The 26,956-nt window shown below is 37.2% G+C and overlaps 12 protein-coding genes across 12 annotated transcripts; 8 read left to right on the forward strand and 4 right to left on the reverse strand.

Moving 5' to 3' along the window:
• Positions 1-570: 570 nt before the first annotated feature.
• BRETT_003066 (uncharacterized protein) lies at positions 571-3,501 on the forward strand (the record flags this gene model as incomplete). The annotated part of the gene is made up of 1 exon (XM_041281581.1): positions 571-3,501. One exon carries the CDS (start codon positions 571-573, stop codon positions 3,499-3,501), a length of 2,931 nt encoding a protein of 976 aa, XP_041139372.1.
• Positions 3,502-3,712: 211 nt separating this feature from the next.
• On the forward strand, positions 3,713-5,011 carry BRETT_003067 (uncharacterized protein; the record flags this gene model as incomplete). The annotated part of the gene is made up of 1 exon (XM_041281582.1): positions 3,713-5,011. The coding sequence occupies one exon, from the start codon at positions 3,713-3,715 to the stop codon at positions 5,009-5,011; it is 1,299 nt and encodes a 432-aa protein (XP_041139373.1).
• Positions 5,012-5,315: 304 nt separating this feature from the next.
• Positions 5,316-7,950, forward strand: BRETT_003068 (uncharacterized protein; the record flags this gene model as incomplete). The annotated part of the gene is made up of 3 exons (XM_041281583.1): positions 5,316-5,331; positions 5,419-5,976; positions 6,521-7,950. 3 exons carry the CDS (start codon positions 5,316-5,318, stop codon positions 7,948-7,950), a joined length of 2,004 nt encoding a protein of 667 aa, XP_041139374.1.
• Positions 7,951-8,563: 613 nt separating this feature from the next.
• On the forward strand, positions 8,564-10,471 carry BRETT_003069 (uncharacterized protein; the record flags this gene model as incomplete). The annotated part of the gene is made up of 1 exon (XM_041281584.1): positions 8,564-10,471. The coding sequence occupies one exon, from the start codon at positions 8,564-8,566 to the stop codon at positions 10,469-10,471; it is 1,908 nt and encodes a 635-aa protein (XP_041139375.1).
• A 148-nt stretch (positions 10,472-10,619) lies between these two features.
• On the reverse strand, positions 10,620-11,396 carry BRETT_003070 (uncharacterized protein; the record flags this gene model as incomplete). The annotated part of the gene is made up of 1 exon (XM_041281585.1): positions 10,620-11,396. One exon carries the CDS (start codon positions 11,394-11,396, stop codon positions 10,620-10,622), a length of 777 nt encoding a protein of 258 aa, XP_041139376.1.
• Positions 11,397-11,810: 414 nt separating this feature from the next.
• On the reverse strand, positions 11,811-13,475 carry BRETT_003071 (uncharacterized protein; the record flags this gene model as incomplete). The annotated part of the gene is made up of 1 exon (XM_041281586.1): positions 11,811-13,475. The coding sequence occupies one exon, from the start codon at positions 13,473-13,475 to the stop codon at positions 11,811-11,813; it is 1,665 nt and encodes a 554-aa protein (XP_041139377.1).
• A 959-nt stretch (positions 13,476-14,434) lies between these two features.
• Positions 14,435-16,126, forward strand: BRETT_003072 (uncharacterized protein; the record flags this gene model as incomplete). The annotated part of the gene is made up of 1 exon (XM_041281587.1): positions 14,435-16,126. The coding sequence occupies one exon, from the start codon at positions 14,435-14,437 to the stop codon at positions 16,124-16,126; it is 1,692 nt and encodes a 563-aa protein (XP_041139378.1).
• A 632-nt stretch (positions 16,127-16,758) lies between these two features.
• Positions 16,759-18,873, forward strand: BRETT_003073 (uncharacterized protein; the record flags this gene model as incomplete). The annotated part of the gene is made up of 1 exon (XM_041281588.1): positions 16,759-18,873. One exon carries the CDS (start codon positions 16,759-16,761, stop codon positions 18,871-18,873), a length of 2,115 nt encoding a protein of 704 aa, XP_041139379.1.
• Positions 18,874-19,081: 208 nt separating this feature from the next.
• BRETT_003074 (uncharacterized protein) lies at positions 19,082-19,450 on the reverse strand (the record flags this gene model as incomplete). Its single annotated transcript, XM_041281589.1, has 1 exon — positions 19,082-19,450. One exon carries the CDS (start codon positions 19,448-19,450, stop codon positions 19,082-19,084), a length of 369 nt encoding a protein of 122 aa, XP_041139380.1.
• An 826-nt stretch (positions 19,451-20,276) lies between these two features.
• BRETT_003075 (uncharacterized protein) lies at positions 20,277-22,775 on the forward strand (the record flags this gene model as incomplete). The annotated part of the gene is made up of 1 exon (XM_041281590.1): positions 20,277-22,775. The coding sequence occupies one exon, from the start codon at positions 20,277-20,279 to the stop codon at positions 22,773-22,775; it is 2,499 nt and encodes an 832-aa protein (XP_041139381.1).
• Positions 22,776-23,394: 619 nt separating this feature from the next.
• Positions 23,395-25,038, forward strand: SRP1 (Importin alpha subunit (Karyopherin alpha subunit) (Serine-rich RNA polymerase I suppressor protein); the record flags this gene model as incomplete). Its single annotated transcript, XM_041281591.1, has 1 exon — positions 23,395-25,038. One exon carries the CDS (start codon positions 23,395-23,397, stop codon positions 25,036-25,038), a length of 1,644 nt encoding a protein of 547 aa, XP_041139382.1.
• Positions 25,039-25,943: 905 nt separating this feature from the next.
• Positions 25,944-26,342, reverse strand: BRETT_003077 (uncharacterized protein; the record flags this gene model as incomplete). Its single annotated transcript, XM_041281592.1, has 1 exon — positions 25,944-26,342. One exon carries the CDS (start codon positions 26,340-26,342, stop codon positions 25,944-25,946), a length of 399 nt encoding a protein of 132 aa, XP_041139383.1.
• Positions 26,343-26,956: the final 614 nt, after the last annotated feature.

A 26,956-nucleotide genomic window follows, 5' to 3' on the forward strand; every position in this document is an offset into this window, starting at 1 on the left:
ATATAAAGAACTTTGCTGGAATTAAATTTTTTATTGGTTAATTCTGCCCTATATTGCATAAAAGTACTGCAGTATGAAACCAACAGCACAATCTATACTCTGAAAAGCCATTCGTTTAAAATTATGACTTGTATAATGGTGGCTTCTTTCATTCCACGCAGATAAAAATATGAATGGTTCAAAATGTCGTACCGATTAAGTATTAAACGGAGAATAACTGTAACAAAAGTTACGAAGCAGCACAGCAAAAATAGTAGAAGGGAACCAGATGATAGGGTATTTAACCTAAAACCAGGCTATTTCTTATCTCTCAAATTTAGTTTACCTATTTAAAGACCAAAAGTACCGACCCTTCTCGTCTAACCTACATAGGTTAAGGTTAATTGCTTGATTACGTAATATAATTTGTTTAGGATGATTCCTCGATGACATCTTACGCAATAAATCTTTGTCTCACCCTGTATGCGATCATCGCTCACCTTTTTCCCCAGCTCAATCAGCAGTCATTATCAGGGCTCACCTAATCCAAAAGTATCAATAAGCTTTGATTAACTCCTTCTTACATGTGAAATGAATAATAAAGAAGAGTATGAGTATTCTGATCTAGCTAGTCCTGTGGAGAAGGCTAGAAAAAAAAAGCCAATCAACCATGGACCTCTTCCTTCATTCAGATATATTGTAAACCAGCTATTTATTCCGGTTGAGAATGTCACTAGAAACAGGAGATTGCATTTAAGTGTGAATAAAACTGATGTAATTTTTAGATTTATTTCCAATTACCGGCAAACAGTGGGAGATGACATTCTCCCGGTGGCTAGACTATATTTTCCAAAATGGGATCGAAAACGTGTGTATATGATGAAGGAGCATAAGCTTGGAAAGATTGTTTGCGATTATCTCAAGCTTCATAGGAATGCCGAGGACTTTAAGAGAATCCACAATTGGAAACAGTTATCTTACAACCATATGAAAACATCAGTGCCATTTTCAGACCTCTTGGTGGAAATAATATCCAGGAGGCGAATTTCAAGGATTATACCTGACAGTGAACTTCTTAACGTCAATGATGTAAACATAATCTTAGATAAACTCAACAGTTTTGCCCAAGATAAAAATATTAGCAAAGCAGATATTTTTCAGAATACCATCAACCGTATGGGAGATAGCGAGTTGCGTTATTTTTTCAGAATAGTACTCAAAGATGATCCGGTAGGCTCTGAATCTGTCTTCCTAAACTGTTGGCACCCAGATGCAAGACGATTATACGATCTTACACACGACCTTAAGTTAGTATTTTGGGGGTTGGATGACCCATCGTCTAGACTTTCAACCAAGCAGAAACAAATAAGGTTGATGCTTCCTTTTACTCCTCAACGATGCCAAAGAGTTAGGAGTGAATATTCTAAGATTGCTTCCTATAGTTTTCACGACTTACCTTTCTTAATCGAAGAAAAGTTTGACGGAGAAAGAATGCAAGTTCACATAGCACGAGATAGTAATGACCATAACAAATTGATCTTTAAATATTTCACTAGAAACGCCATGGATTATACATCTATTTATGGAGCAAATTCTGGAAATGATGTCGATTTTACTGGGTGTATTTCACACCTACTTAAATCCTCGAATTTTCATGAAAATATGAAGAACTGCATCTTAGATGGGGAAATGATTTGCTATGATCCAGTATTAAGAATACCTTTACCATATTCGTGTGTAAAGCTATCCGCTTTGCATTCTCTGGCACTGGGTGAAAATAGGGAATTAGACAAAGAACCTCATCCTATGTTTATGGCTTTTGATTGCGTATATTTGAATGATACTTCTTTGGAAGATTATGATCTTTCTCAAAGAAAATCTGCGCTTAATTATGTTCTACGAAAGCCAGTAGCAAACTTGTTTACAATTGCAGATTATGAAGTAGCAAGAAGCGGGGATGAGATTGGAAAGGCAATGAAAAAGGCGATTAGCATGGATTCAGAAGGTATTGTTTTGAAACATATACAGTCAAAATATGTCGTTGGTAGTATATCAAAGGAATGGATCAAAGTAAAGCCAGAATATTTGGAAGAGTTCGGTGAAAACTTAGATTTGGTAATTGTTGGAAAAATACCTGGGGCCAAGACTTCATATATCTGTGCATTAAGGGATGATTCAGAAGAACGAACTGTCAAGGAAGGAGGTGAGCATAATTCAAATGAAAAGAGCTGCAAATTCATTACTCTTTGTAAAATAGCGAATGGCTTCTCAATTGAAGATTATAGATATATTGATGAGAGGACAAAAAATAAATGGAAGAAGATGGATGAAATGCCACAAACACCAAAAGTGATTTTTGGAAAGGACATACCCGATTTCTGGATTGATCCCATTGATTCTGTGGTGATTGAGGCTAGGGCTCGTTCAATAGCGTTACAACCTAAGCAAACCGGTTATGCCACATCTACAACGTTGTATAACGCATATTGCGTCAGGATACGTCCCGACAAGGATTGGAAAACTGCAAGCACATTAAATGAATATGACATTTCCTCTAATAGGGCTAAGATACATTCTGCTCAAACAATTTTTAATGGCAAAAGAAAGCGAAGGATGCACGTGGTTTCCAAGAAGAGTCATTTGCTAGATGTCTTAAATAAAGGATATACAACGTCGAATAGCTCTCCAGGTAAAGTCTCTACTTTATTTTCTGATTATGTTTTCAGCGTTAAGACCGATTGCATTTATCACCAAGCATTAATGCCTATTAGTAAACTTAACATGGTAATTGCTCGCTATGGAGGAGCACTAGCAAGAGACCCTGAATCAGTTATCCTTAATTCATCTAAAAAGCATCTGATCATCATCGCTGAAAAGATGACATCTGAAGTTAAAGGATTGACGGATAAGTATAATATTTTCAAATTTAAGTGGTGTGAAGACTGCATTACAACAGGAATGGTCGTGTCACCAGATAATTCACATATTTTTATATCAGATCTGGCATTAAATCAGCTTTGTGCATCGAACGAAAGTACGTTTAGTGGAAATCCAATTGTGGCTTTGAATAAATATACATTTTGGGGTGTCGTCAATGGGTTGAATTCAAGCAGATTAAGGATTCCCGCTATAATGAAGAAATCACACCTTACAAATCAAGAGCTGTATGATCTTCACAAATTTCTTATGTTTTCTGGCATGACATTCATGTTAATTTATGATACAAAGACATCAAATAGAAAATCTATAATTACAATGGCCATACGCCTAAATGGTGGGGATACTACTACGAAAATAAATTGTTGTTCTATGATTGTGATTTTATTTGACGAAGAAGAACTGGTATCACTTTTTAAGCAAAAGGACCATATTATTCACAAGATTCGAAAGGTGATGGAGGAGAGAGGGCAGCTAAATACCACAAAAATACCACACATGGTTAAATATAATTACATTGAATCATGTATTAAAGAGAATACTCTAGTGGGAACTGCGAACTACAGGGTTTTTCTTCCATCGTGATTATTTCTATGAGCAGTGCCCAGTGTTCACATATTGGTATTAGCTGAATAACCCAATAAGGATAAGGAAAAAATAAATATATAAAATAGGTATAAAATAAAAATGAGAAAAGTGGAGCAAAATCAGTTTTCGTTATATGCTAATTGTGTACGAGGTATCGTAATGATATTTTACTTACAGCCAATATCTTTGCAGAATATAATCATTCGAAATGTTTATTCACAGCACTAATTGTACAAGGAGAGAAATTGAACAATTAATTAAAAGGAACATATCAATCCACTCTGTCAACACTCTCCTTTACAAGAAGGCGGCTGTTCCTTCCTCTTCAGAAACTGTTTCCACAAACGTCTCGCAATGGAAGCCAGTAAAGGACGATGATATTGCAATTCAACTTAATAAGGATGAACCATCCCTTCAAGTACTTGGTGAAGCGCAGTCGACATTATCTTTAACTCTTCCTCCGTCTGTACCGGCCTACATTAGGAGAGGCTCTCTCATATCTGTGTTTGCGTCTAGTAGATGCAAAGATATCAAATCTAGTGTAACTAGTTCATTGAGAGTACTACAGCCATTTAAAAGACTGTTCGTTCGTAATCTGACGCCATCATATCAGCGTTTGCAATCGCTTGTTCCTTTAAATATTTTGGTTTCCGCTTATTCTGTTGGCAATGTATGGGGAATGATGAAGTCCACAATTATCAGTCCGTCGTCACAAACTTTTTGCAATATTTTTATGGATGGTTCGGTGGATTGGGCGTTGTTTGATTCATCGGCTCTCCATGTACATGTTGGAAACTCGCTCTTTATAAGCAGTCAAGTTCTTCCCAAGCTCATGACGACCGGTGAACCCACCGGATTTTCAAAAATTTTCAAGCAAGGATACACATCAGTGAGTGGTCGAGGTTGGATATCATTAGTTGGAGAAGGCTCTATTTTTAAGTTTGAGTTGGATGAAGAAGAAGAAGTTTTAGTCAAGCGGAAGAATCTTTTGGCAAGTACCATTAAAGATCCTGGTGATTTCAAAACTGGTTCTTTTTCCTTGACCGATATAAATCATAAGTCAATATCGCAACAGAAATTGGACAATGCCACTAAGGAATCTGAACGTCTCAAAATCAAGGCTTTAATAACAAAAACAGAAGGACACACACCAAATTATTGGGATAAATCTAAAGCAGCATTCTTAAGATTAAAATTTAGCCTAGAAAAGTTCTTTAAGAAATCAAGTATGACGTTTGGTAATGGAGATTATATTAAAGTTACCGGTCCCAGGTTATTACTTATTAATTCAGGTACAGGGCATGACAAGTTCCAATACGGAAACAGTTTTGGCAGGCATACATCAAGTGATGCTTTTAAACAGTTACATCATTTTATGCAAAAGAATGGTACGCCATCCCAAATCCTAACAGAGGGTGATAATAATCCGACCGGAGTAAAACGTGACGGAGCTGTTAACCACAACAATATTAATAATTTCAAAGATAGAGAATGTTACCAAGGTTGACCATCCTGCACATAAAAATTAAACGCTTTATGTACATATATATATTTATATATATCTATTTATTACGGACTACATTCAGATATCAAAGTACCTCTTTATTAGCAAAAGAAAGTGAAAGCTCGCACTTTCTTATCGCCGGCGTCTTAATTTGGGGGCCCCAAAAAAATTATATATATTGGATAATATCCAAGATTTTGCAGGATAGCATATATCTCTTCGGTGGTATAACGTGACATTATTATTATGTAAGTATCTTTGTTTCCAACGTGATCAATCTGTGAGTTTTTTTTATATTCTACATCAAATGGCTGGTTTAGAGAGTAAGTTGTTGTGCTTTTATTCTTTTTGTTACACAACGTACTAACGTTAGAATTTGAAAGATTCATTATTTCAACTAAAATTTACAGCCAAACAGCTAAATAGGCAAGCAGCAAAGGCATCAAAAGACGAAAAAAAAGAAAAAAGCAAGGTTAAAAAGGCGCTTACGGAGGGAAATAACGATATTGCTCAAATATATGCGCAGAATGCGGTTAGGAAGAGCCAAGAACGATTAAATCTTTTGAGGTTGTCTTCTCGGATCGATGCGGTCGCATCAAGAATACAAACAGCAGTGACGATGCAGGCTGTAACAGGTAATATGGCACGGGTCGTCAAGGGAATGGACAGAGCAATGCAGACAATGAACTTAGAAAAGATTACGATGGTTATGGACAAATTTGAGGATCAGTTTGAAGACATGGAGAGCTCCACAAACTACTATGAAAATGTTTCTAATGAAATGAATGCTACGCAACAACCGGAGGACCAGGTCCACTTGTTGATGCAGCAGGTTGCTGATGAAGCTGGAATTGAGCTGAAACACAAGATAGGAGACGCCAAAGTCAGCAATTTGAAGGTACCTGCCCAAAAGGAATCAGTGTCGGAGAATACAGAGGATAAACTAAGTGAGAGACTCAGAGCTTTACGTAGTTGAAGGAATTGTTCAGAAGGTTGAAGGTTTGTGGACAGTATGAAGACGATGATTATTGTTGTGTTTAATTGCTAACTGAAGATTAACTACATTCTGGGAAATAAAATAACGTTCGTCTATAGAACATTTCAACTACTACTGAAAAATGTATTCAGCCTTTGCTACGTATGTAATTCTAAGCTAAGAGAGATTGGGGTTTTAATTTTAGAACGATGTAAGTCCGAAATTTTTGTCAACTCTAGACAGCAAATTATTCTAGGCAGTAAAATAAGATGAAATAAAATAACATAATTCATTAGAACCGCACACTATTCTTGTTATCTTGATCGACGCCCATATATATATTATTTTAGATGATAAAAACAACTCGATGACATCTCAAGATAATTTGATACCAGATGGAGAATATGACGTCGATATGTCGAACCTTTTCAGTTCGAAAGGGTCCGATATATTTGGTATACGATGTACGTTTATAGCAATGAAAGTTTGGATGCTTCTTTTTGAATAATATACTAATACTATTGAATTTTACTTAGACGGATTTCTACCTGAAACCGTAGACGAAAGATATAGTTCATTATTAATAAAGGATTCAGAAAGTGGGCACTGTCTGTTGCGCCGAGAAGCAAGGCCAGCCTTGAATTCGATCAACATGATGAATTCCTCTTTATCAGAGCTTTGCAATCAAGGCCACATATATTTCGAAGGTGACTATCCTCAACAGCAAATACCCTCTATTGCTCAAAGTCTTCAGACAACAATCCGTAGGAAAACCGACTTGATAGCCAAGCAATGTTCTTTTGTCAATGGAATGTCAGATTTTGTTCTTCTATTCGATGATGTTACCAAAAAATTTCATTTGGATCAATTTGGAGGTGTCTTGAGACTGAAAAAGTCCAGAGAGGATGCAAAAATCAATGATATGTTTTCAGACTTTGAAAGAGCCAAAGGTAAAGAAGCTGTTACTGTCGAAAATACTGGAAAATGTAAAAGTTTTGTGGATTTCATGATTCAAATGATAAAAGCAGACAATAGAAGTATGCAACCACATAATAAATTACATAGCTGCAGAACCGCATCAGCAAAGCAATCCATATTTCCAGTATTGTCCAAAAAAGGTTCTACGGGACAAATGTTGAATCGGAAAATCCGAAAACCTAATTACAAGCCGAAGAAAAGTAAACTTTTAAGGGCTGCCGAAAGAGCTGTTGGGTTATCAAAAAAGGCTAGGCAAAATTTTCAACACTCGAACATAAAGCCTTTGCCACGACATTCAAAAGAATCACAAAATGTTTTGAGTTCGACGTTATCATTAAAGCTCGATAGACCTCAAAGACTAGGACATAAAGTTGAGCATGTTTCTCCCAAAGCGAATCAAATGAAGGAAGGCGAGGGAAATGTTTTGAGTGATAAGGACCTAACGAATCTTGCAGATGAGCTTGAAGAGGAGTTGGGAGGAATTCAAAAAGGGAAGTCTCGTTGTAGCCGGAAGGAGAATGAAGAAAAGGAAGATTTGGATCAAGGACATTCTATCAACTTTTCTGATTTCGGAAGCGACCTAAGTGATTATTCAGATGCCAATAATGATGTTGTTGAGGATAGTGATACGGGTGAGATACATGTAATTGTGGATGACAATCCAAAATTTATGAGTTCTAAGAGGAGGCTGAGTGAAAATGTTCGAAGTCCCCGCTTTGATAGAAGGACCATGTCTTCACCTCAATTGCCAACCGTTTCACTTAAAAAACCAATTAGTTTAAAAGAGTTGGCAACAAATGAAAATCTAAGGGTACTCAAAACCAGAAGTACAACTCCGATTAGGCGAACCCCTGAAATTGAAAGTTATCAAACTACAAAGTATCTTGATGCTAAGAAATCTGAGGAAAGTGCGCAGAGCGATTTCGATGAGGATGCATTAGATAGAGCCTTAGATATTCTAGAAAGTGAGGCTAGTGAAGAAGACTAATAGGGATGCAATATATCATTCATGGTTATCATAGAAAACCATTATGACCGGCACTTAATATACTTTAATAAATAGCAGTAATTCATTGCGGACTTCAAAAGTTGAAAATAATTTACAAAGTTTTATTTGCTACATGAATCAACGTTATTAAAACCCAAAATTCATTTGATTATTCCATCCATTTATATAAATGTATGTGTTTTTTCTTCCTCATCCCTTTGTTTTCTCCCCCATAGTTTTGTGCTTCTTCTGCCTTCACCATTTCTCATATTAGCTCTGACAGCGTCGCTCGTACCGACGCATCGCCTCTACACGAGTAAAACAAGCAAAAAGTTAAACTTACCACTAAGCCGCAAAAGAAATTTTTAATTTCTTTATTATTGTTTGATTGTTTCGCGTACACTGCAGTGGTCGTCGAATAAGCAGGATCCGAAAAAAGAGTATAATAAAGTTCGACTGTTCTTTTTAAACTCCTAGACAACTTATTAGTCTACCCTTAGTTCGGATTCTAGTTAAATCGTGTTCCTTCGACATATTTGTCTAATTTTCTAGTCGACTTATTTTCTTGCAAAGGAGCATTTCACTGTATTGTGAATAAGGGGGGCATTGAAGTATGTCTAATTTTACCGAATTTGTTTCGCAATTAAATGAAACTCTCAGCGAGGTTTCAAGAGCCTTGCTGGGTGGAAATTTTACAGATTGTGGACATGTGTCTCAAAAATCAATCTTCCCTATTCAAATATCTTTGACTCTTCTTTTGGGTTTGATTCCGGTGCTTTTCTTTTTGATCAGGAAATCCAGAAAGCACATCGATAGGCCAGCAAAGTTCGAATTTCCAACTCCAGAAGAGGCAAAGCCTAATTGGAAGGGAAAGAGGTTGATACCAGCCGATATTTCCCAACAAGATGATCCGGATCACATCTATTGCTACTGTCCTGCAACGGCCCAATACTTAGGAAAGTTCAAATCAGATAGCAAAGAAAGCATTGATGCGGCTATCTGCCGTGCTCGACAAGCACAAGATAAATTTTATCACGACCCCGATTTTAACGTCAAGCGTCGCAAGGTTTTGAAGACTTTGAATGATTTTATTATTCGCAATCAAGAAGTAATAGCTCGAGTTGCTTGCAGAGACTCGGGCAAAACGATGGTTGACGCGTCCATGGGTGAGATTATGGTTACTTTGGAGAAAATTAATTGGACTTTAAAAAATGGGGAAAAGGCTTTAAAGCCATCCAGCCGTCCAGGACCATCTAATATGTTAATGAGATATAAGAAAGCTGAAGTTTGGTATGAACCACGTGGAGTTGTAGGTGCTCTTGTTTCGTGGAACTATCCGTTTCATAATATATTGAACCCCGTCATAGCGGCAATTTTTTCAGGAAATGGTATAGTCGTGAAATGCAGTGAAAGGGTCAGATGGTCTTCTGAATACTTTATAAGTCTTATTAAAACGGCATTACGGGTTTGTGAAATTGATGATGACCTTGTCCAATTGATTTGTTGCTGGGGTAAAGATGGTGATCTTGTATCAGGAAATCCAGGCTTTGATCATCTTACTTTCATTGGATCCATTCCTGTTGCGAAGAAGGTTTTAAAGGCTGCCAGTGATGTTGTTACTCCAGTTGTGGTAGAATTAGGTGGTAAGGATGCTGTTATTATTTGTGATGATTATATGAAGAAAAAGGGTGTAGATGCTATTGCTTCTGTTGTTATGCGTGGTACATTCCAAAGTGCTGGACAAAACTGCATTGGAATTGAACGTGTTATTGTTGCAGGTGATGATGAGCATTATAATGAGCTTGTCAAAAAGCTTTCTGAAAAGGTGGCTTCTCTAAGAATTGGTTCAGATATTGATCAGAATGAAGAAATTGATATGGGTGCCATGATTATGGGCGGTGCGAAATTCGATGAACTTGAGTCATGGGTCGAAGATGCGGTTGAGCATGGTGCAAGATTACTTCATGGTGGAAAGCGTTACATTCATCCAAATTATCCCCAGGGCCATTATTTCGAACCTACTCTTCTTGTTGATGTTAATCCTGCATGTAAGTTGGCTACAAATGAAGTTTTTGGACCTGTGCTTTGTTTAATACATGCAAGCAATGATGAAGAAGCATTAGAGTTTGCTAATAGTACTATGTTTGGTCTTGGAGGATCAGTGTTTTCAACTGACTTTGCGAAGGCAAAAAGAATAACAGCAAGGATGCACGCAGGTAATGTTGCAATTAATGATTTCGCCACTTTTTACGTTTGTCAATTGCCGTTTGGTGGAGTCGGCGGTTCCGGTTACGGAAAATTTGGTGGTGAGGAAGGTTTAAGAGGACTATGCCTTGAGAAATCTGTCTGTTATGATAAGACAAATCTTATTTCGACATCTATTCCTAAAGTTATAGATTATCCAATTTTAAACGGGAAGAAGGCTTGGAAATTTGTTTCGTCGTTATGCAAGGCTGGTTATGATTATAGCTTGTGGCAGAAAGTTAAGGCTTTAACTACATTGGCCAAAAATGCAAATTAACGGCGCAAATATATATCTCAACTTTTTTCCGTGACCAATATTTATTTAAATTGGACTTTCAAAAATCCGTAATGTATCATGATAAATAAATGATTGAATCTATTTCTATATGCAGTACTTATAAATGGATAATCAATAGCTTTAAACCTTATTTAACGCTATTAGAGAAATTTTTATATCTTTTAGATAGCTGATCGGCGTTACTCCTATAAACCTTTTCGATACTATTCTCAAGCTTTTTTATAGCATCTTGTGAGCCTTCCGCAGCCTTTATTTGTTTCATATATTTGTTTCGTAGGGATGCCAACGAGTTTCTATTGTTATGGGATGTTTTATAGTTATCTGTTAACTCCTTAAGTCTTTTCAACTGTTTTTCTTTTAATTCTTTTGTACTGTTTGGCAAAAGGACTTTCAAAAGTTGAGGATTCTTCGGATCAACGACCGGATTAAGGTTCAAATTGGCACCTAAAATAGCACTAACAACATGTTTCGTATCATTTGGATCAAATACAGTAACATTTAAAAACTTATTTCCTTTCATAACTGTTTGCGCAATCTGTTGAAAATTCGCAGTTTTCTGATTGGAAAGCTGGACCTTTAAATGGTCAAAGATCTTTGGGTTAGATTTACCCATCTTCAACTGCGTGGCCTCCTTGCTGTAACATTCAATACTTTTCTCGAATTCTTTTGATGCATTCAACAAAAACTGTTGCATATCCAGCTCTTCAACTGTACTTTCGGCAGTAGACTGAATCTTTTCAGTTCTACTCTTTTTTGTTTTCTTCCTTTTACCAAATATTATGTGTGAGCCGCTAAAGAATCTCACACTTTTTAAAGTGTAGGTAGACCTCACAAAGCCAGGTAAATAGGTAGCATGTCCACAGCCTGACATTAGCAAATGCTTCATCAAATATATTGAGATCATTGCTATTGTTTCATCAAGACCCTAGATTTGTATTTAAATCCAATGATTATTATTTAATGTTGCTGAATAAGTTACCGAACGGACTCTGAAGCAGAGATACGGAAATTTTTGAGCGAACACCAAGGCAGAAGAAGGCAGTGCAACTAGTTTTACTAATAAAAAATTTTGTGGGGTTAAAAAGCTTGGAGCCGTAACCAGCATATATGAAGTAATAAAGAATATGGAGGTTTGATTCTACTTCACCACAAAACGGTCCCTTTATGATTGATAACCTTCATGATGTGGTAATTTTTGCTTCAATGCAAGTTCATTACAGAAATTTTAAATTTTTGATTTTTGATGATTATTTAATAATATAGGAAATTTTGTATTTAAGCATAAAAAGTATTCGTAATAAAAATAAACTGTTGTACTTTATTTTGTAATTTCCTGTTCAACCACTTTAGCAGCTTTAACAAGTTCTTCATCAAACCAGCGTTTTCCAGTTAATTGCAAACTAATTGGTGCATTTTCAAATTTTTTTGCATCATCATATAGTCCTCGTTCATAGGCCTCGATATCACTTCTAGATTTATATGAAGTGTCTGGAGGATCGACCAATGGATCGCATCTTAGCCCAGTTGGAAAGATTACATTAGGGAAATCAAGTATATTCCATAAATTTGTGTAACCCCAATAGTGAACTGTCTCCGGCTTTGCTGCCACCGAGACATAGGCAGGTGATAATATATAGTCAATTCCAAATTTCTTCATGGTATCTTGATATACATTCCGATAAGTATCTCTTAAAAGGGCTAACCTTTGATATTCAGTCACATCAACACCTTTTTCTCCACAACCAAAACTTAGGGCAACCTTAGACAACTTTTTCAAAGGTTCTCCAGATGCTGCTAAGGCATTAATTTGATCCAGACAGGCATCAGAATTGTACATGGAACCGCAGGCAGAAACCAACTCGTCCACCTCAATCGGCTTCCATTCAATAACCTTAACGCCAGCAGCCACCAATTTTTGCCTTGCATAGTTAAGTCCTCGTAAAATTGGCGTGACAGGTTTCACTACACCATCGTCATAGCATATGGCAATAGTGAGGGTGCTGATTCCAGGCTCCTGAACCTTCCTCCATGGTAATGGTATTACGGTTGCATCATTTTCCCATGGCTTCTGGGATATTATGGAATCCATGAAAAGATCAATATCATCCGCAGAACGGGCGATGGGACCAAGAACACAGCAAACACCCTCTGCCTCCCCAGTGCAAGCAGATGCACAATTTTTCATAGATAGTCTCTTTTGGGTTGGTCTAAGTCCCCACACACCACAAAACGCCGCTGGACACCTAATAGAGCCACCGATGTCTGAACCAAGTCCAAAAACTGATCCTTTCATTGCGGCAAGAGCTCCCTCACCAGAAGATGAGCCTCCAGTTGTTAGGGAAGTGTTGTTTGGATTTCTGCAAAGTCCAATGATATTGTTGTTTGAGCATAGATGCATTATTGTTTGTGGCTCGGTTGTTCTAATATAAAAAACAGCACCTGCATCCAGAAGAAGTTTAACTGTTAGGGCCCAATCATTGGTTATTCTGTCCACCCAAACTACATAGCCTGCGTTTGTTACCTTTCCTTTATACATGTAATGCTCTTTCAAAGAAACTGGTAAACCGTGCAATGGCCCAACAGTTTTACCTGTTTCTTGAAAGTACTTATCCAGGCTTTTTGCTCTTTCAAGACCTTCCTTCATGAAAAGTTGCATCGCACAATTTGTTAATTGATGCGCAGCTGTTGCTCTTTTCGCAAAAGCCTCAAAAACTTCGACAGCTGTAAGTTCCCCTGCTTGTAAGCGCTTTTCCAAAACTGTTCCAGTGGACTCCGTAATTTCCAGTTCATTTTCGCTCAAAACTTTTGGAGGGATTTTAGTCACATCAACCCCAAACTTGTTTGGAATCATGTCCTCCGGTAATTTATATTCATCTAAAATGCCAGCAGTTAACTCATTCTTGTAAGCCTGTATTTTGGGCTTAAAGGTCTCAAATAATAGTGGATCTTCCGTGTTCTTCGTAAATTCAGTAACTAACGACATCCTTGTCTGTTCTCTATCGTTGTCTCCCCAACAGTAGCATCTTGCAATTAACTAATAAAAGTAGTTATACTGATTGAAAGAAGTGGGATTTGGGTCTTTTATAGTTTAGATAAACAACTTATTTCCAAGCTGATCAGACATGTTTGCGTGTAAACCCATTATTTTCTCATACAAACATTACAATCAAAAAAGGAATGTTAATTATGATCTGATGATAACTTACGAAATCTGGCCAAGATTTCATCCTCAATTTGAACTATTAGTTATCGTGAGTGTCATTCGGATATTGAGAGTAGCCGATCATATTTGCAATTTTTGGAAAGTAAGTAGGAATATTCTAAAATATTTATTCTAGAGGGTAGTGTGACAAAGATGAAATCGAATTTAAAAGATATACATTTTTTTTTCGTTATCGGTGTTTTATCAAGGCGACGACTAAATGGAAAAAAATTGTAATCATTAGTGCTTATCTTCAGTTGAGGCAAGAATGTTGTTGCTAAAATAATCTAGTCCATATGTCTAAATATTTGTGACTTTTTTTTTTCTTCTTGTTCACGAGGAAATTGCCAGAATATACTTCCTAATCAGGAATGTGTCTTCGGCTATCAAAGTGCCAATTGTATTCATTTGAAGGAAGTTTCAGAGTTCCTTTTTTATTATCTTTCATGATTCTTTTTAAAATATTTGGACAGAGTCTTGATAGTGGTATAATTCCAACAATTTAAATCAAGAGGTGTATCAAAAAGCCCAAACAAGTGCTCTTGATCATCTCGGCAATGCAGCATCAATAAATCTCTTACTGCAGTTGAGATAATCCAAGATCCTGGAATTCTCTTTTCGATAACATACTTCTTCTGATATATAAAAGCCCGGTGTGTGACCTAAATGATACTTTGAATTGAACTTTAAATTTTTCTTCAAAGGTATACCTAAAAGAATAAAGTTTTAGCATAGTAAAAATGAGTGAGATTAATTTTGATGCAATTCCTGGAACTTCACATTTGGTGGATACTGAAGAGACCTTTAGTGGAATTAAAGCGGAGAAAAAGAATGGTATTATTTTAATTCCAACGCCATCAGATGATCCTAACGATCCCCTTTGTTGGAAGTATTCAAGAAAATTATGGAACGTTTTTTCTTTGGTTCTCTATTGTTATGGAGGCAGTGTTCCTGGTTGTGTGTTATACTCTATTATCACTGATATTTCCAAAGCACCAGGAGTTAACATATCTGTTGCACAGCTAAATCAAGGTACTGGATATTCTTTTCTCTTTTTAGGACTTGGAAATTTGTTCTGGTTGCCAATGGCAGAGCAATATGGCAAGAGACCAATATATCTTCTGTCTATGATTGGTGTTGTTGGATTTAATATATGGATGCCATATATTCATGAAAACGGCTCTTGGATTGCTTCCCGGATACTCCACGGCTTTTTCTATGCACCTATTGAATCTTTACCCGCTATTTCAATTGCTGATATGTTTTTTGAGCATGAGAGAGCCACTTACATGGGTGTGTATGGAGTTGCTTTATTTTCGTCAAATTATGCCGCTCCTATGCTTGCTGGGCTTGTTAATCAGGCTATTGGCTGGGAATGGACAATTAAAATTGCAGTCATATTTGCCGCTGTTTGTACCATTGCCATGTTCTTCTTTATGGAAGAGACGAGATATGATAGAAAACTTCGTGTAACAAGAAATTCTAAAGGTTGCATTGTAACTGCCATTACTTCTAGAGGAGAGGAAAAAAATCCTGAAGTTGTGAATACTGTCAGAAAGGATAATAGTAATGATTTAGACACTTGTGAAACTACAGCGGATAATTTAGCAAATCAAACATCGATTATTGAGGTTGACGATGACATTGAATATCCTCCACCCAAGACTTTCAAGGAGAAGCTCTCTTTGACCGGTGGATTTCAGAAAGAAAATCACCTTAAAGACTACTTTAGCATGCCCTTTAAAATGCTGCAATTTCCAATTGTCCTATACTCCGGATTTCTTTATGGTTCATCGTTGTTTTTTTACTCCATCTTGAATACTACTGAGTCTATTGTTTTGAGCGGAGAACCGTATAATTTTTCTTCTGCTAGTTGTGGTTTGGCTTATGCTTCCGCAGTTATATTTGTCTTCATCTGCTACCCAGCAGCCGGTTGGAGTACTGATTGGTTGAAGATTAGGTTTGCTAGAAAGCATAATGGCGTTTCGCAAGCTGAGGATAGACTTTGGATTTTACTTCTGTACATGTTTTTAGGTCCAAGTTCTCTAATATTATGGGGTGTTGGTGCAGCTCATTATATTCATTGGTTTGGTGTTATAATTGGGTTAGGTCTTATGGCAGGATTATGTGTTGTTGGTTGCGTTTCTTCCGTGACATACACACTTGATTGTTACCCTCAATTGAATATGGCAGCAATGACTATTGTTGTCATTATCAGAAATACGATGAACTTCGCTTTGGACTACGGCATCACACCATTTTTGGATAACGTAGGAATGCAAAATACGTTCATTGCATGTGCCTTCATTTGTATGTTCTGTATTGGAACATTCTTCGTTATGATGAAAACGGGCTTATTCTGGCGCAGGAAGACGGCTCATGCATACTGGAAACTTATTGCAGATTACAGATCACGTGGCGTTATTAGTTAGATTTTCCGTACTTATCTTTCCGGTATGCTACTTTTCGATTTTTTATCGTTTTATGTTGATGAATTTTTCTTCATGGGAATCGGTAAAGGGGAAATTGATCTTTAGGTCTTTACCTTAATAATATTAATTTCTGCAACCGTTGGAAACGCTGTACTGAGTCACATTCTAAAAATTATTTTTATAGTATTTCATTAGAGCAGGTTATTCAATCGATGCTAATTGTTCATGATGAAGTGATCTATCATAAGTTACCATAATAAATTAAATTCCAATAAAAAATATAGTATCAATGAACATCTATGACTCGTAATATTTACAATGTAGCAAAAAGACAAAAGAGTATGGATCATTTTGTTTTTTCGATAAAAAATGTTATTTCTGGTACTTACCACTCCTCCTGCTTTACCCTAGGCGCTGAACACGCGAATGCCGCAAAAATCCTTTTTTTTTCGTTATTCTACCTTATCTGTTAAAAGACCTAGTTAAAAAGTACATCAATATTCTAAAAAGGGACCGAACGGTCAGAAGTTTTCATCTTTAAAAAGGGACAGATGTACCTTCAATTTTTTTTAATTTTTATGATTCAATACTTTTTGTTCTCTCCTGTATCACTGAATGCAAAGTCAGTTAAAATGAGGGTGATGATTTGCGATCAAAGAAGAAAAAGTAATGAAAGTGGTTCTATTACTCTTGTTTCTACGGGTCATTCCTTAAAAAAAAATAGTATCAATAGCACTATAAATAAAATCGAAGATTATACCTGTTCTTCCGAGTTATCCACAAGACCGGTCAGCTCCAGCACAGTTGATTTGGAGTCCTACAGAACATGTACAGAGGGATCTCAGAAATTAGGATCTACCTTAGAATCCCCTATGGAACAGAATGCAAGTTTAAAAAGCGATACTTCTCTGAATGTGCATAAAGATGAGTCTAATAAAAAGTCTACAGTTACCACAAGCGCCATAACTTCCACACCCAGTGATGTTATTCGTAGGTGTTTTGCTAGACAGAAACAGGTTAAAGAGCTTCTAAACACTGAAATGATATATATTCAATCGCTGACAGTGCTAAATACAACATATATACAGGGCATGATGGCCGATCTTGAAACGCCAATTTATTTCAGAAAGTTTAAAGATTCAATTGAAAATATGATTATGTCCCACAAGAAGTTTCTCGAGGAAATCACACGGATTTATATTCTTTGGGGAAAAAGTGCTACCAGTACGTTAGACTCGCTTGAAAATAACCCAATCACCTCACCCGATTATGAAAACTTCCAAATGCCATTTAATGAAGTACCATACTTGAAAAATATTCTCACACTAATATCTGAGAAGGCAATCGATGTTCCCTATTACTGTACATACTGCTCTTTAATGAGTCGTGTTCTCGGCTTTTCTAAAGGAAAGAACATTGAAAAGTACAAACGACTTTCAATCAAAATAGTGAATGATTACATAGTAAGGCATGCTGAAACTGAAATGCCAGAATATATGATAAGTCAGGCATTGGATACACGTTTCATATCCTTGATTCAAATGCCAACTGCAAGAATTACCCGTTACGCTCTTATTGTCAGATCTCTTCTTGATAAAATGAAAGACGATGACGCTTTGAATGAGGTTGGTACACTAGGAGAAAGAGTCATCGACGAACTTGCTGAAAAGTGTCTTGATGTAAATTCATATATTGGCAGAGCGCAAGAGAAGCAAAATAAAATGAAACTCTTTGAACAAATCACAGGTGGTTGTATTGAGAAGATGATGGGTAAATTATTTTTGGACAATCTCGGAGCCCCAGAATTTGTTGGTGGCTATGGAGTTATATGGATGCAAAACAACCAATTATATTACGAACCGCTTGCAATTTTTTTGTTTAAAACCCACATTGTATGCATAAAGCTTCATCAAATAAGGGGACCTCAAGTTGTCTTTCTAATACCTCTTATATCCATTTTAAACAATTTTAGAAGAGAAGAAATCATGGCTACAAAAATGTACACGAAATATCCCTTTCAGATAAAAATAAGGTTTGAGAATCGTTTTAGAGAACATGAAATAGTTTTGATATTCCCATCAAATTATGAGATGCATATGTGGGAAGTTAAATTAAACCAATTTGTTCAGCAGTTAAAGCGTCGGCTTCCGACACAATATTATCCATATTCAAACTTAGTTCAGCAGTACTATGAAAGTTTAGAAAGTGGTCTTCCATTTGTTCTTAGAGTCAGTTGCCCGAATGACCTTGACTGGTACAAAAAGTGCGGAAAAGGTGAGCAAAATCCTGATGCTACTATATTTATTGTCAGACACTTCCTTACCAGAATAAATCGTTGTGATCAGAGAGAAATAATAATGGCGTCCAAAGAATTGGCCTATAAATCCACAATACTGATTTATATCCGTAGGGACCACCGTACCCTCTTAGAAAAAGAACTTGGGGCATTATGGTCAAAAGAATTGCCTTTATACCACCTTGAAGGAGGCTTATTCGTGCAGAGTACATCGATGATGAACTTGAAGACTAAAATTAGTACGGAAACACAATCCCTTTTTTCGCATTTCAGTCTCAGTACTCAGAAGTTGAAGAAACAAAAATTCAAGGAGAGTTTCTCGAGTGGTATTAGGAATATTGTGAAGCCACATCCGAGAATTGATTTCGCAACCCCGCAAATTAAAAAAAGAAGTGCTTCCCATAACCATTTGGTTCAAAAGTTTATTGGATGGGCCAAAGAACGTAAGTAGAATTTTTGAATTTTGAAGACACCCACCAATTAGTAAGTGTTTCAATACAGTAATATTTATTTCTATAATCCTACAGGAATCCTGCAAAAGAAACTAATTTATTATACTCAAGTTGATGCTTATTTTAAACAATTTATTACGAAACAAAGAATAAAAGGTATAATATCATTTATTATTTATTGTAGTTAATTATATTAATCTTAAATTTTCATCCCATTGTCGTATATTTTGGCTTTGCTTTTTCCTTTGGTGGGTTGCTCCGTCTTTTTCTTAGTTCCCGAGCGCTCGACTTGGCCCTTCTCAGTTCTCCTTCCCTCAAAATCTTAGGGATCACTGTAGTATCAACAGAATCGAACTTACCAAACTCCTCCTCTAAAACCTGCTTTGATGCTTCATGTATTTCTCCTTCAGTGCCGTTACCTGTAACCGGTGTATACACAATAAAACTTGATATGACGTCAGAAATGGGAACCGTCTTGTCGCCAGACGCCCATTTCTTGTATGCGTCCACAGAATCCAAAAAGACGGAGAAATCACTCTTTGAGCCACGGTAGAATACTTTAAAAACTTCAGGCATAACCGATTAAAAATGTATCGTTATTTGTAGTTGCGTATATATTGCTCCTCTTAGTTCTGGCCTAGTGTTTTGAAATGCTTAAAAATATATTTATTCAATTCACAATATTTAAGAAAAAAAGTTTTATGAAAGACATTTGCAAAGAATACAATAATCGGTGAGCCACGAGCCATTTATATACTACATAAAATGCTTCAAATACTGCCCCACAAAATAAAAATAACTGTGTGGTTGTCATGACTCCCGGAAATATTCGGGTAGTCCGATCAAAAAAAAGTGGTTCCCGATGACTGAATGCGTCTTTCTATGGGGTTCTGTGTCTGTTTTGCTGTTATGTGATCTTTTTCCGAAAGAGATGTATTGAAGCGTCATAAACAATTTCTTGTCCAATATTCTTGTATTTCTTATGTTTTTTAAAATTCCCCTTCCCCACAGGTAATTTTTGAAATGCAACTTTCCCCGCCAATTCGTTTCAATTAGGGTGTGGATGGGTAGAAAAATGCGCGAAGAAAACCAAGGAGCGCCTACTAGGGGAAAAATATGAATAGATGGACAGACAGAGGCTTTACCATGATTCAAAAATGCACAAAACGTACTTCACCGTTTTCAATTCACGCTTGATTTAAGTTCTAGATGCTGCATTATGGGGCGTCTAATGTTAGGTTATATTAGATTTCCGCAGAAGAGCAATATTGTTAGACGACATGGCTTTCTTTTCTGCCAACGGTCGCTTTCAACATTTTCCGGTAGAACCTTTCTTCATGCTGACGGTATTCCAAAAACACCATTTCTGCTAACTACGAGGATTGCATTCACATGCAGGAAAATGTCATCCCTTCAAACTTGTACAGCAGTAAGGACAATATCCATTGGTAGTTTTGGCAAATTTGCTGGTAGGGCGATAAAGCTTCCTGCCTATATTGGAGGTGGTATTGCCGCCGTTGGATCATATGTTATCTATAAATTGGAGGAAGCCCATGAATACGCATCTACAAAATTGGAAAAATTCAAGTCCTTTGGCCAAAATATAAGGAATATGATAGAAACTGCGTTTGAGGATTCAAATGGTAATGACAATAACGATGAGAATAATGATAATAATAAGCATAGCACCTCATCCGGTGGGCCTGCCGCTGGTGGAGGTGTGGGAATGGTTGCACTAAATACTTCCACATCCTCTGAGAATGATGATGGTGTTACCTCTGATGAAGATGATAATGATTTAAATGAGCAAGATCAGCGATTAGATGATGCCATGGTAAATCTTACTAAACAAATGATAGAAATAAGAAGCCTTTTAATGAGTGTTGATGGGTCAAATATGCTAACGTTGCCATCGATTGTTGTGGTTGGATCTCAGAGCTCTGGAAAATCATCTGTTCTTGAGTCTATTGTCGGCCAGGAATTCCTTCCAAAAGGCTCAAACATGGTTACAAGGCGCCCAATCGAACTCACTCTTGTAAATGATCAGTCACAAGCAGCTGAAGTTGCTGAGTTTCCTGCTCTAAAGATGTATAACCTGACTGATTTCCAGCAAGTGGAAAAGATCTTGCGGGATTTGAATCTGGCCGTTCCGGATGATGAGGCTGTATCCAACGATCCAATTCAGTTGACGATAAAGTCTCCAAATGTTCCTGATCTTTCATTAGTTGATCTTCCGGGATATATACAGATAGAAGCTGCAGATCAGCCCACAAGCTTAAAGGAAAAGATTCGTGAAGTTTGTGATAGGTACCTTGCAGAGCCCAATATTATATTGGCTATAAGCGCCGCAGATGTTGATCTAGCGAATTCTTCTGCATTGCGGGCGGCTAAAAAGGCTGATCCAAAGGGTGAACGAACAATAGGTGTGATTACGAAGCTTGATTTAATATCTCCTGAAGAAGGCAAAGGCCTACTTACAAATCGTCGGTATCCGCTCAGGATGGGTTATGTTGGTGTGATAACTAAAGCGCCTAATGCTGGCTCCATATTTAGAAGGGCAACAGGAGTTCAGGCCTACGTTGCACAGCAGAAATTTGAAAGATCATTTTTCAAAGATAACAGTGGTGTGTTCGCTGATACTAGTATTGGTACACACATTTTAAAGAAAAGGTTAATGAGAGTTTTAGAGACATCAATGGCAAGAGCACTAAAGCCAATGCATGATAAAGTTGCTAATGAACTTGAGGAAACCAGTTACCAGTTCAAGGTTGAATTTAATGATCGCGACCTTACTAGTGAAAAATACATGGCACAAACGATTGATAATTTAAAGCTCGCTATTAAAGAATTTAGTGAGAGATTTGGTCGTCCGGAACTGAAGTCTTTACTTCGTTCGGAACTGGATCAGAAGGTCCTCGATCTTTTGGCTCAGAGATATTGGAATAAGTCACCCATTTCAAAGAAACAGGGTGTAAACGATAAAGCACAAAGTATGCACGTCAAATTATCAGAGCCAGCCATCGAAGAGTTATCTGATGCGTCCTCCGATGATAGTTATTGGAGGAGAAAGCTGGAACTTTCTACTGCCAGCTTAACTAAATCTGGAGTTGGTAGAATGTCAACTACATTAGTAAGTGATGCTCTCCTAACTGAAATAAATGTCATGCTTGATAATTCCGAAATTCGTACGCACCCTGGCATTAAAGAAGCTATTCGAGATGCGGCTGTTGCAGTTTTGAGTAAGAAATTCAACTCAACGTCGGATCAGGTTGAGAACTGTATTAAGCCTTATAAGTATGAAATTGACGTGGAGCCGAGAGAGTGGAGTATAAGCCGGAATCATTCTCTTGGATTGATTAGGGAAGAGTTCAAACAGTGTAAAAAAAGATTCCATGACATCAAGAAAACTGTTGGTGGAAATAAACTAAAACAAATTATGACATATCTTGAAAACGAAAAGAATGATGTTGGAAGGGCTTTATCCGAAGAAAACATTGGTTTTAGTCCGGGTTTGTTACTACGAGGAAAGGAAGCATTGTTTCTCAGAGACAGAGCTTCGCTTCTTTCCATGCGCATGAAGTTTCTTCGTGGTTCTTCTTGTAAATATAAGAACAGTAAGTACAAGTGTCCTGAAGCATTTATGGATGTCGTTGCTGATAAATTGACGCAGACTGCTGTTTTATTTTTGAATGTGGAGCTTTTGAGTGATTTTTATTACAGCTTTCCACGGGAGCTAGAAGATAAACTTAGTTCCAGTTTAACTAAGGATCAAGTCGATGCATATGCGAAAGAGGATCCAAAGATCAAAAGGCATATTGAATTACAGGAAAGGAAGCAATTATTAGAGCTTGCATTGAACAGAATTGAGGACGTAATGGCATTGAGGAAGCAAATTTCATAACTTGTATTAAGAACATTTCCTGTTGTAAAGATTAATGAAAACTAGATATATGCAACTACTTATTGTAATAAATTCTAGGACCGTGGAAACTTCATGGTCGAAGCAATAGGTATATGTTAAATACTTTCAATCTCGTATTTAAGGTTTATAAGAAGTATGATTAGTCATACATTTTAGTGAATGAATGAATTATTATAAAGAAGTTCATTCTTTAAAAAGCATGGATCGAAGCATAGTATTTTGAAAGAAGAAAAAAAAAAAATCATTTCTACGATTTGAAAGTGTATCCATCACATTGGCGTGAATGCGGCATGCTACTCCTTCTTCTACCATCAGTTGAAAAAGTTTTTTGCTCGCCTATTTTAATTATTTTTTTTATACCTTCAATGGCCTAAGTAAGAAACACAGTCAGTCGTCTTCCTCTTAAACCAAATTTCCATCGTCTCACAACTCACAGACATTCTCCCCTAAAAACGAAAGCAGTAACAAATATATACATATTTTCTTTTTTATCTTAAATCTCCCTGCTATTAATAAAAGTTTAAAAAGGCTGGGAAGATCTACTGCTGAGCATATTCACTCCGTTCAAGTAAATTCTTCAAAGAAGAGAAAGTAAAAGATGGATTCTTCGGATACCACAAGATACGTTCCTGAGTATAGAAAGGCCAATTTCAAGAACAGGAATCGTTTTCAAAAGGATGAGGTTAGAAGAAGAAGAGAAACGCAACAAGTTGAATTAAGAAAGCAAAAGCGTGAACAGTTGTTGACAAAAAGACGAAATTTCAACCCTGAAGCCCTTTCAAATGCAGATGATTCGGAGAGTGAAGATGAGACGGATGCCTCAAATGGTGGCGAGCACATGTTCTACACAAAACTGCAGGAAGAGTTACCAAAGATGATTGAGGATATAAACTCTTCAGATCTTGAACGTCAACTTGATTCTACTATTAAGTTCAGACAAATTTTGTCTAAAGAGCATAATCCACCTATTGATCTTGTCATTGAAACAGGAGTTGTCCCACGTCTAGTTGAGTTTATGAAAACTGGCCCTGAAGTTTTGCAACTTGAATCATCATGGGCGTTGACCAATATTGCCTCGGGAACGTCTGAACAAACAAAGGTCGTCGTTGATGCAGGTGCAGTTCCTCTTTTTGTGGATCTTCTTTACTCTTCTTCTGCTGAAGTTAAGGAGCAGGCAATTTGGGCTTTGGGTAACGTTGCAGGAGATTCTTCGGCATATCGAGATTATGTCTTGTCATGTAATGCAATGGATCCGGTTTTGTCTTTGTTCCAATGCTCGAAAATGTCCTTGATTAGAACTGCCACTTGGACACTCTCCAATCTGTGCAGGGGCAAGAATCCTCCACCGGATTGGCAAATTGTAAAGGGGGCTCTCCCAACATTGGCAAAGCTCATATTTTCAGTTGATGTGGAAACATTGATTGATGCATGCTGGGCTATATCTTACCTCAGTGATGGAACTAGCGAGGCTATTCAGGCTGTTTGTGATGCGCGTATACCCAAAAGACTGGTCGAATTATTAGGTCATGAGTCAACTCTTGTTCAGACCCCGGCTTTGCGTGCAGTTGGTAACGTTGTCACGGGAAATGATTTACAAACACAGATAGCCATTAATGTTGGTGTATTGCCCGCTCTTGCTCCGTTACTTAGATCTCCAAAAGAATCTATTCGTAAGGAGGCATGCTGGACAATTTCTAACATCACTGCAGGAAATACTGAACAAATTCAGGCTGTTATAGATGCCAATCTCATTCCACAGATTATAAAATTATTAGCTGGCGGTGATTATAGGACCAAGAAGGAGGCATGTTGGGCTCTTTCCAACGCTTCCTCTGGTGGGCTCACACAACCTGAACAAATTAGATATCTGGTGAGTCAGGGTTGCATAAAGCCGCTTTGCGATTTATTGGCCATAGCTGATAATAAGGTAATCGAGGTTTCGTTGGATGCGCTTGAGAATATTCTTAAGGTTGGTGAAATGGAGAAGGAAGCGCACGGATCAAACGTGAATGAGAATGCAATTTATATTGAAGAGGCAGGTGGTGCTGAAAAGATATCTGAATGTCAAAACAATGAGAATGATAAGATATATACGAAAGCATATCATATTATAGAGACATACTTCAATGGTGATGACAATGATGACGAAGCAAACGAGTTACAACCTGAAGCTTCTGGAGATCAATTCGGCTTTGGTGTCAATGATAACTACCAGCAACAGGGGGGGTTCAATTTTAACTGAAAGTGAATTTTAATTGGCTTTTAATTTTGCATGTGAGTGAGCCTAGTCTCGACATTTATGACTTAGTATGCTATCCTTGTCATTCCTCCTCCGTTTTTTCTCTTTTTTCTTACTCTTACTCCATTTAAATTCTTGCTTTTTTACTTCTCTTTTCTCAGTCGTCATTTATCTAATTATGGGTTGTCTTTCACACGGTCAGCCATCGTTTTATTTGTTTCCCTTTCTCCTTCTCTTATAATTTAACTTTCTTTTTTCCAAGGGAAATTGCCTGTCTGTATTTTTATACTTCTTATTTTAAACTCGTTGTTATTCCCTACGATACGGTATGTTTTTTCTCAGCGGCTTAATTATCATTTCCTGTTTCTCTTAGTCACAATGATATTTTATGCCTTTGTATTTTCCTAACGTTGTAGCCCATTTGATAAGTGTGAGTTCCATGGAGAATTATGTAATGTTGCATCGGTATCTCATCTGGCTTCGAGCTGGCAATAAGCTGACTGTGTAGTGAAACCCATACTCACTTGTTACATACGAATCTATCGTTCGATATCATTAATCCTTCCCTTCGTGTTAATACTCGCAGGAAGAAGCACACAGTACACGGTATTGTGCTATTATTAAGGTATACGAAAAAAGATAATATAAAAATAGAAGTGAGAGTGAGACAAAAAGAAATTGTAAAGCACCAACAGATGAGACAGCCATGGTATCGACTTAAAATGAAGGTCAATCCCGCATTTAATAAATGGCAACGATTTAAGTAACAAAAAAAAGAGTGAATTATATAGGACGACCCCATTTGGTTGTCCACCTTATTCGTATGAATCCAAGAAGAGTCCGAGAGCTCCTATTTGGAAACAATATCAAGCAAGAAGCAAAAACAAAATTATTATCTAATTGGTTGTTCACATTAACAAAGCAATGGCTGCAACACCAGCTCCACCTAAGGAAAGTCCCAAGACTGCATTGCGATGTTCTAGTTGGAATGGAGCAATTGGGCCCGAGGCAGCATTCGAAGCAGTAGTGTACTGGGTCTCAGTAGTAGTACCTGGGACAGATGACGACGACGAAGTTGTAGTCTTGGTCTCATGATGCGTGTTGTTAAATCTACCATTAGAATGAGTACCTGATGAAGTAGTACTAGATGACTGCTCTCCGTGAGTGTTGTTGAATCTTCCCTTGGTGTAAGTAGATGGACGGGCTGTAGTGACAGTGACCGTAACGGATGCCTTGTTGTCATCTGCTGCGGCCAAGGACATACAGTTAAATGCAATTGCACCTGCAATCAAAGCGGAGAACTTCATCTTAAACTCTTGGTTATAGTTACTTCGTCAAAGATATGTTTGCCAATTGCAAAAGAAGCTTTTGAGCACAGGAAGAAAACTATGGGGAAGAAAGTTGAAAAAAAAAAGTGCAGCTTCGCTCGGATGTAAATACGACGGCGGCTTCTGCGAAGAAGGAAATTGGGGGAAGAAAAAAAAAAAGTCCAAAAAAATTATTTATTGACTCTGAAGGTATATTTTAACGGCCAAGGTAAACATAGTAGTAAATACACAAATAAAGCAGGCCTTGAATTTTCTACTCATTGGCATTACGTAAACGTTGAAGTATATCGCTGAAATTGATAAAATTTTTGGGGAAAAATACTGGCCGCTCCAAACCGGAAAGAAATTCGCACAAATTTGCCATTGCATTGAACAAAAAGATGCAAAAGTTAATTTCTAAGCGCAAGAAGATTTTTTAAACAGATAACGGCAAATTGTGGAAACAATAAAACTTGGGACTGGGAAGCTCGGTGACAATCTTATTTTTTTTGTCGTCCGCCAAGAATGGGGTTGGGGGTATAAGTCGTAAAGGTTACCGGCCCACCTTTTTCCTATCTGAATAATACTGACGTCAGTTTTTCCCTTTTTTTTTC

The sequence above is a fragment of the Brettanomyces bruxellensis genome, chromosome 9 (genome assembly GCF_011074885.1).
Source record: "Brettanomyces bruxellensis chromosome 9, complete sequence".
NCBI classification, from domain to species: Eukaryota; Fungi; Ascomycota; class Pichiomycetes; order Pichiales; family Pichiaceae; genus Brettanomyces; species Brettanomyces bruxellensis.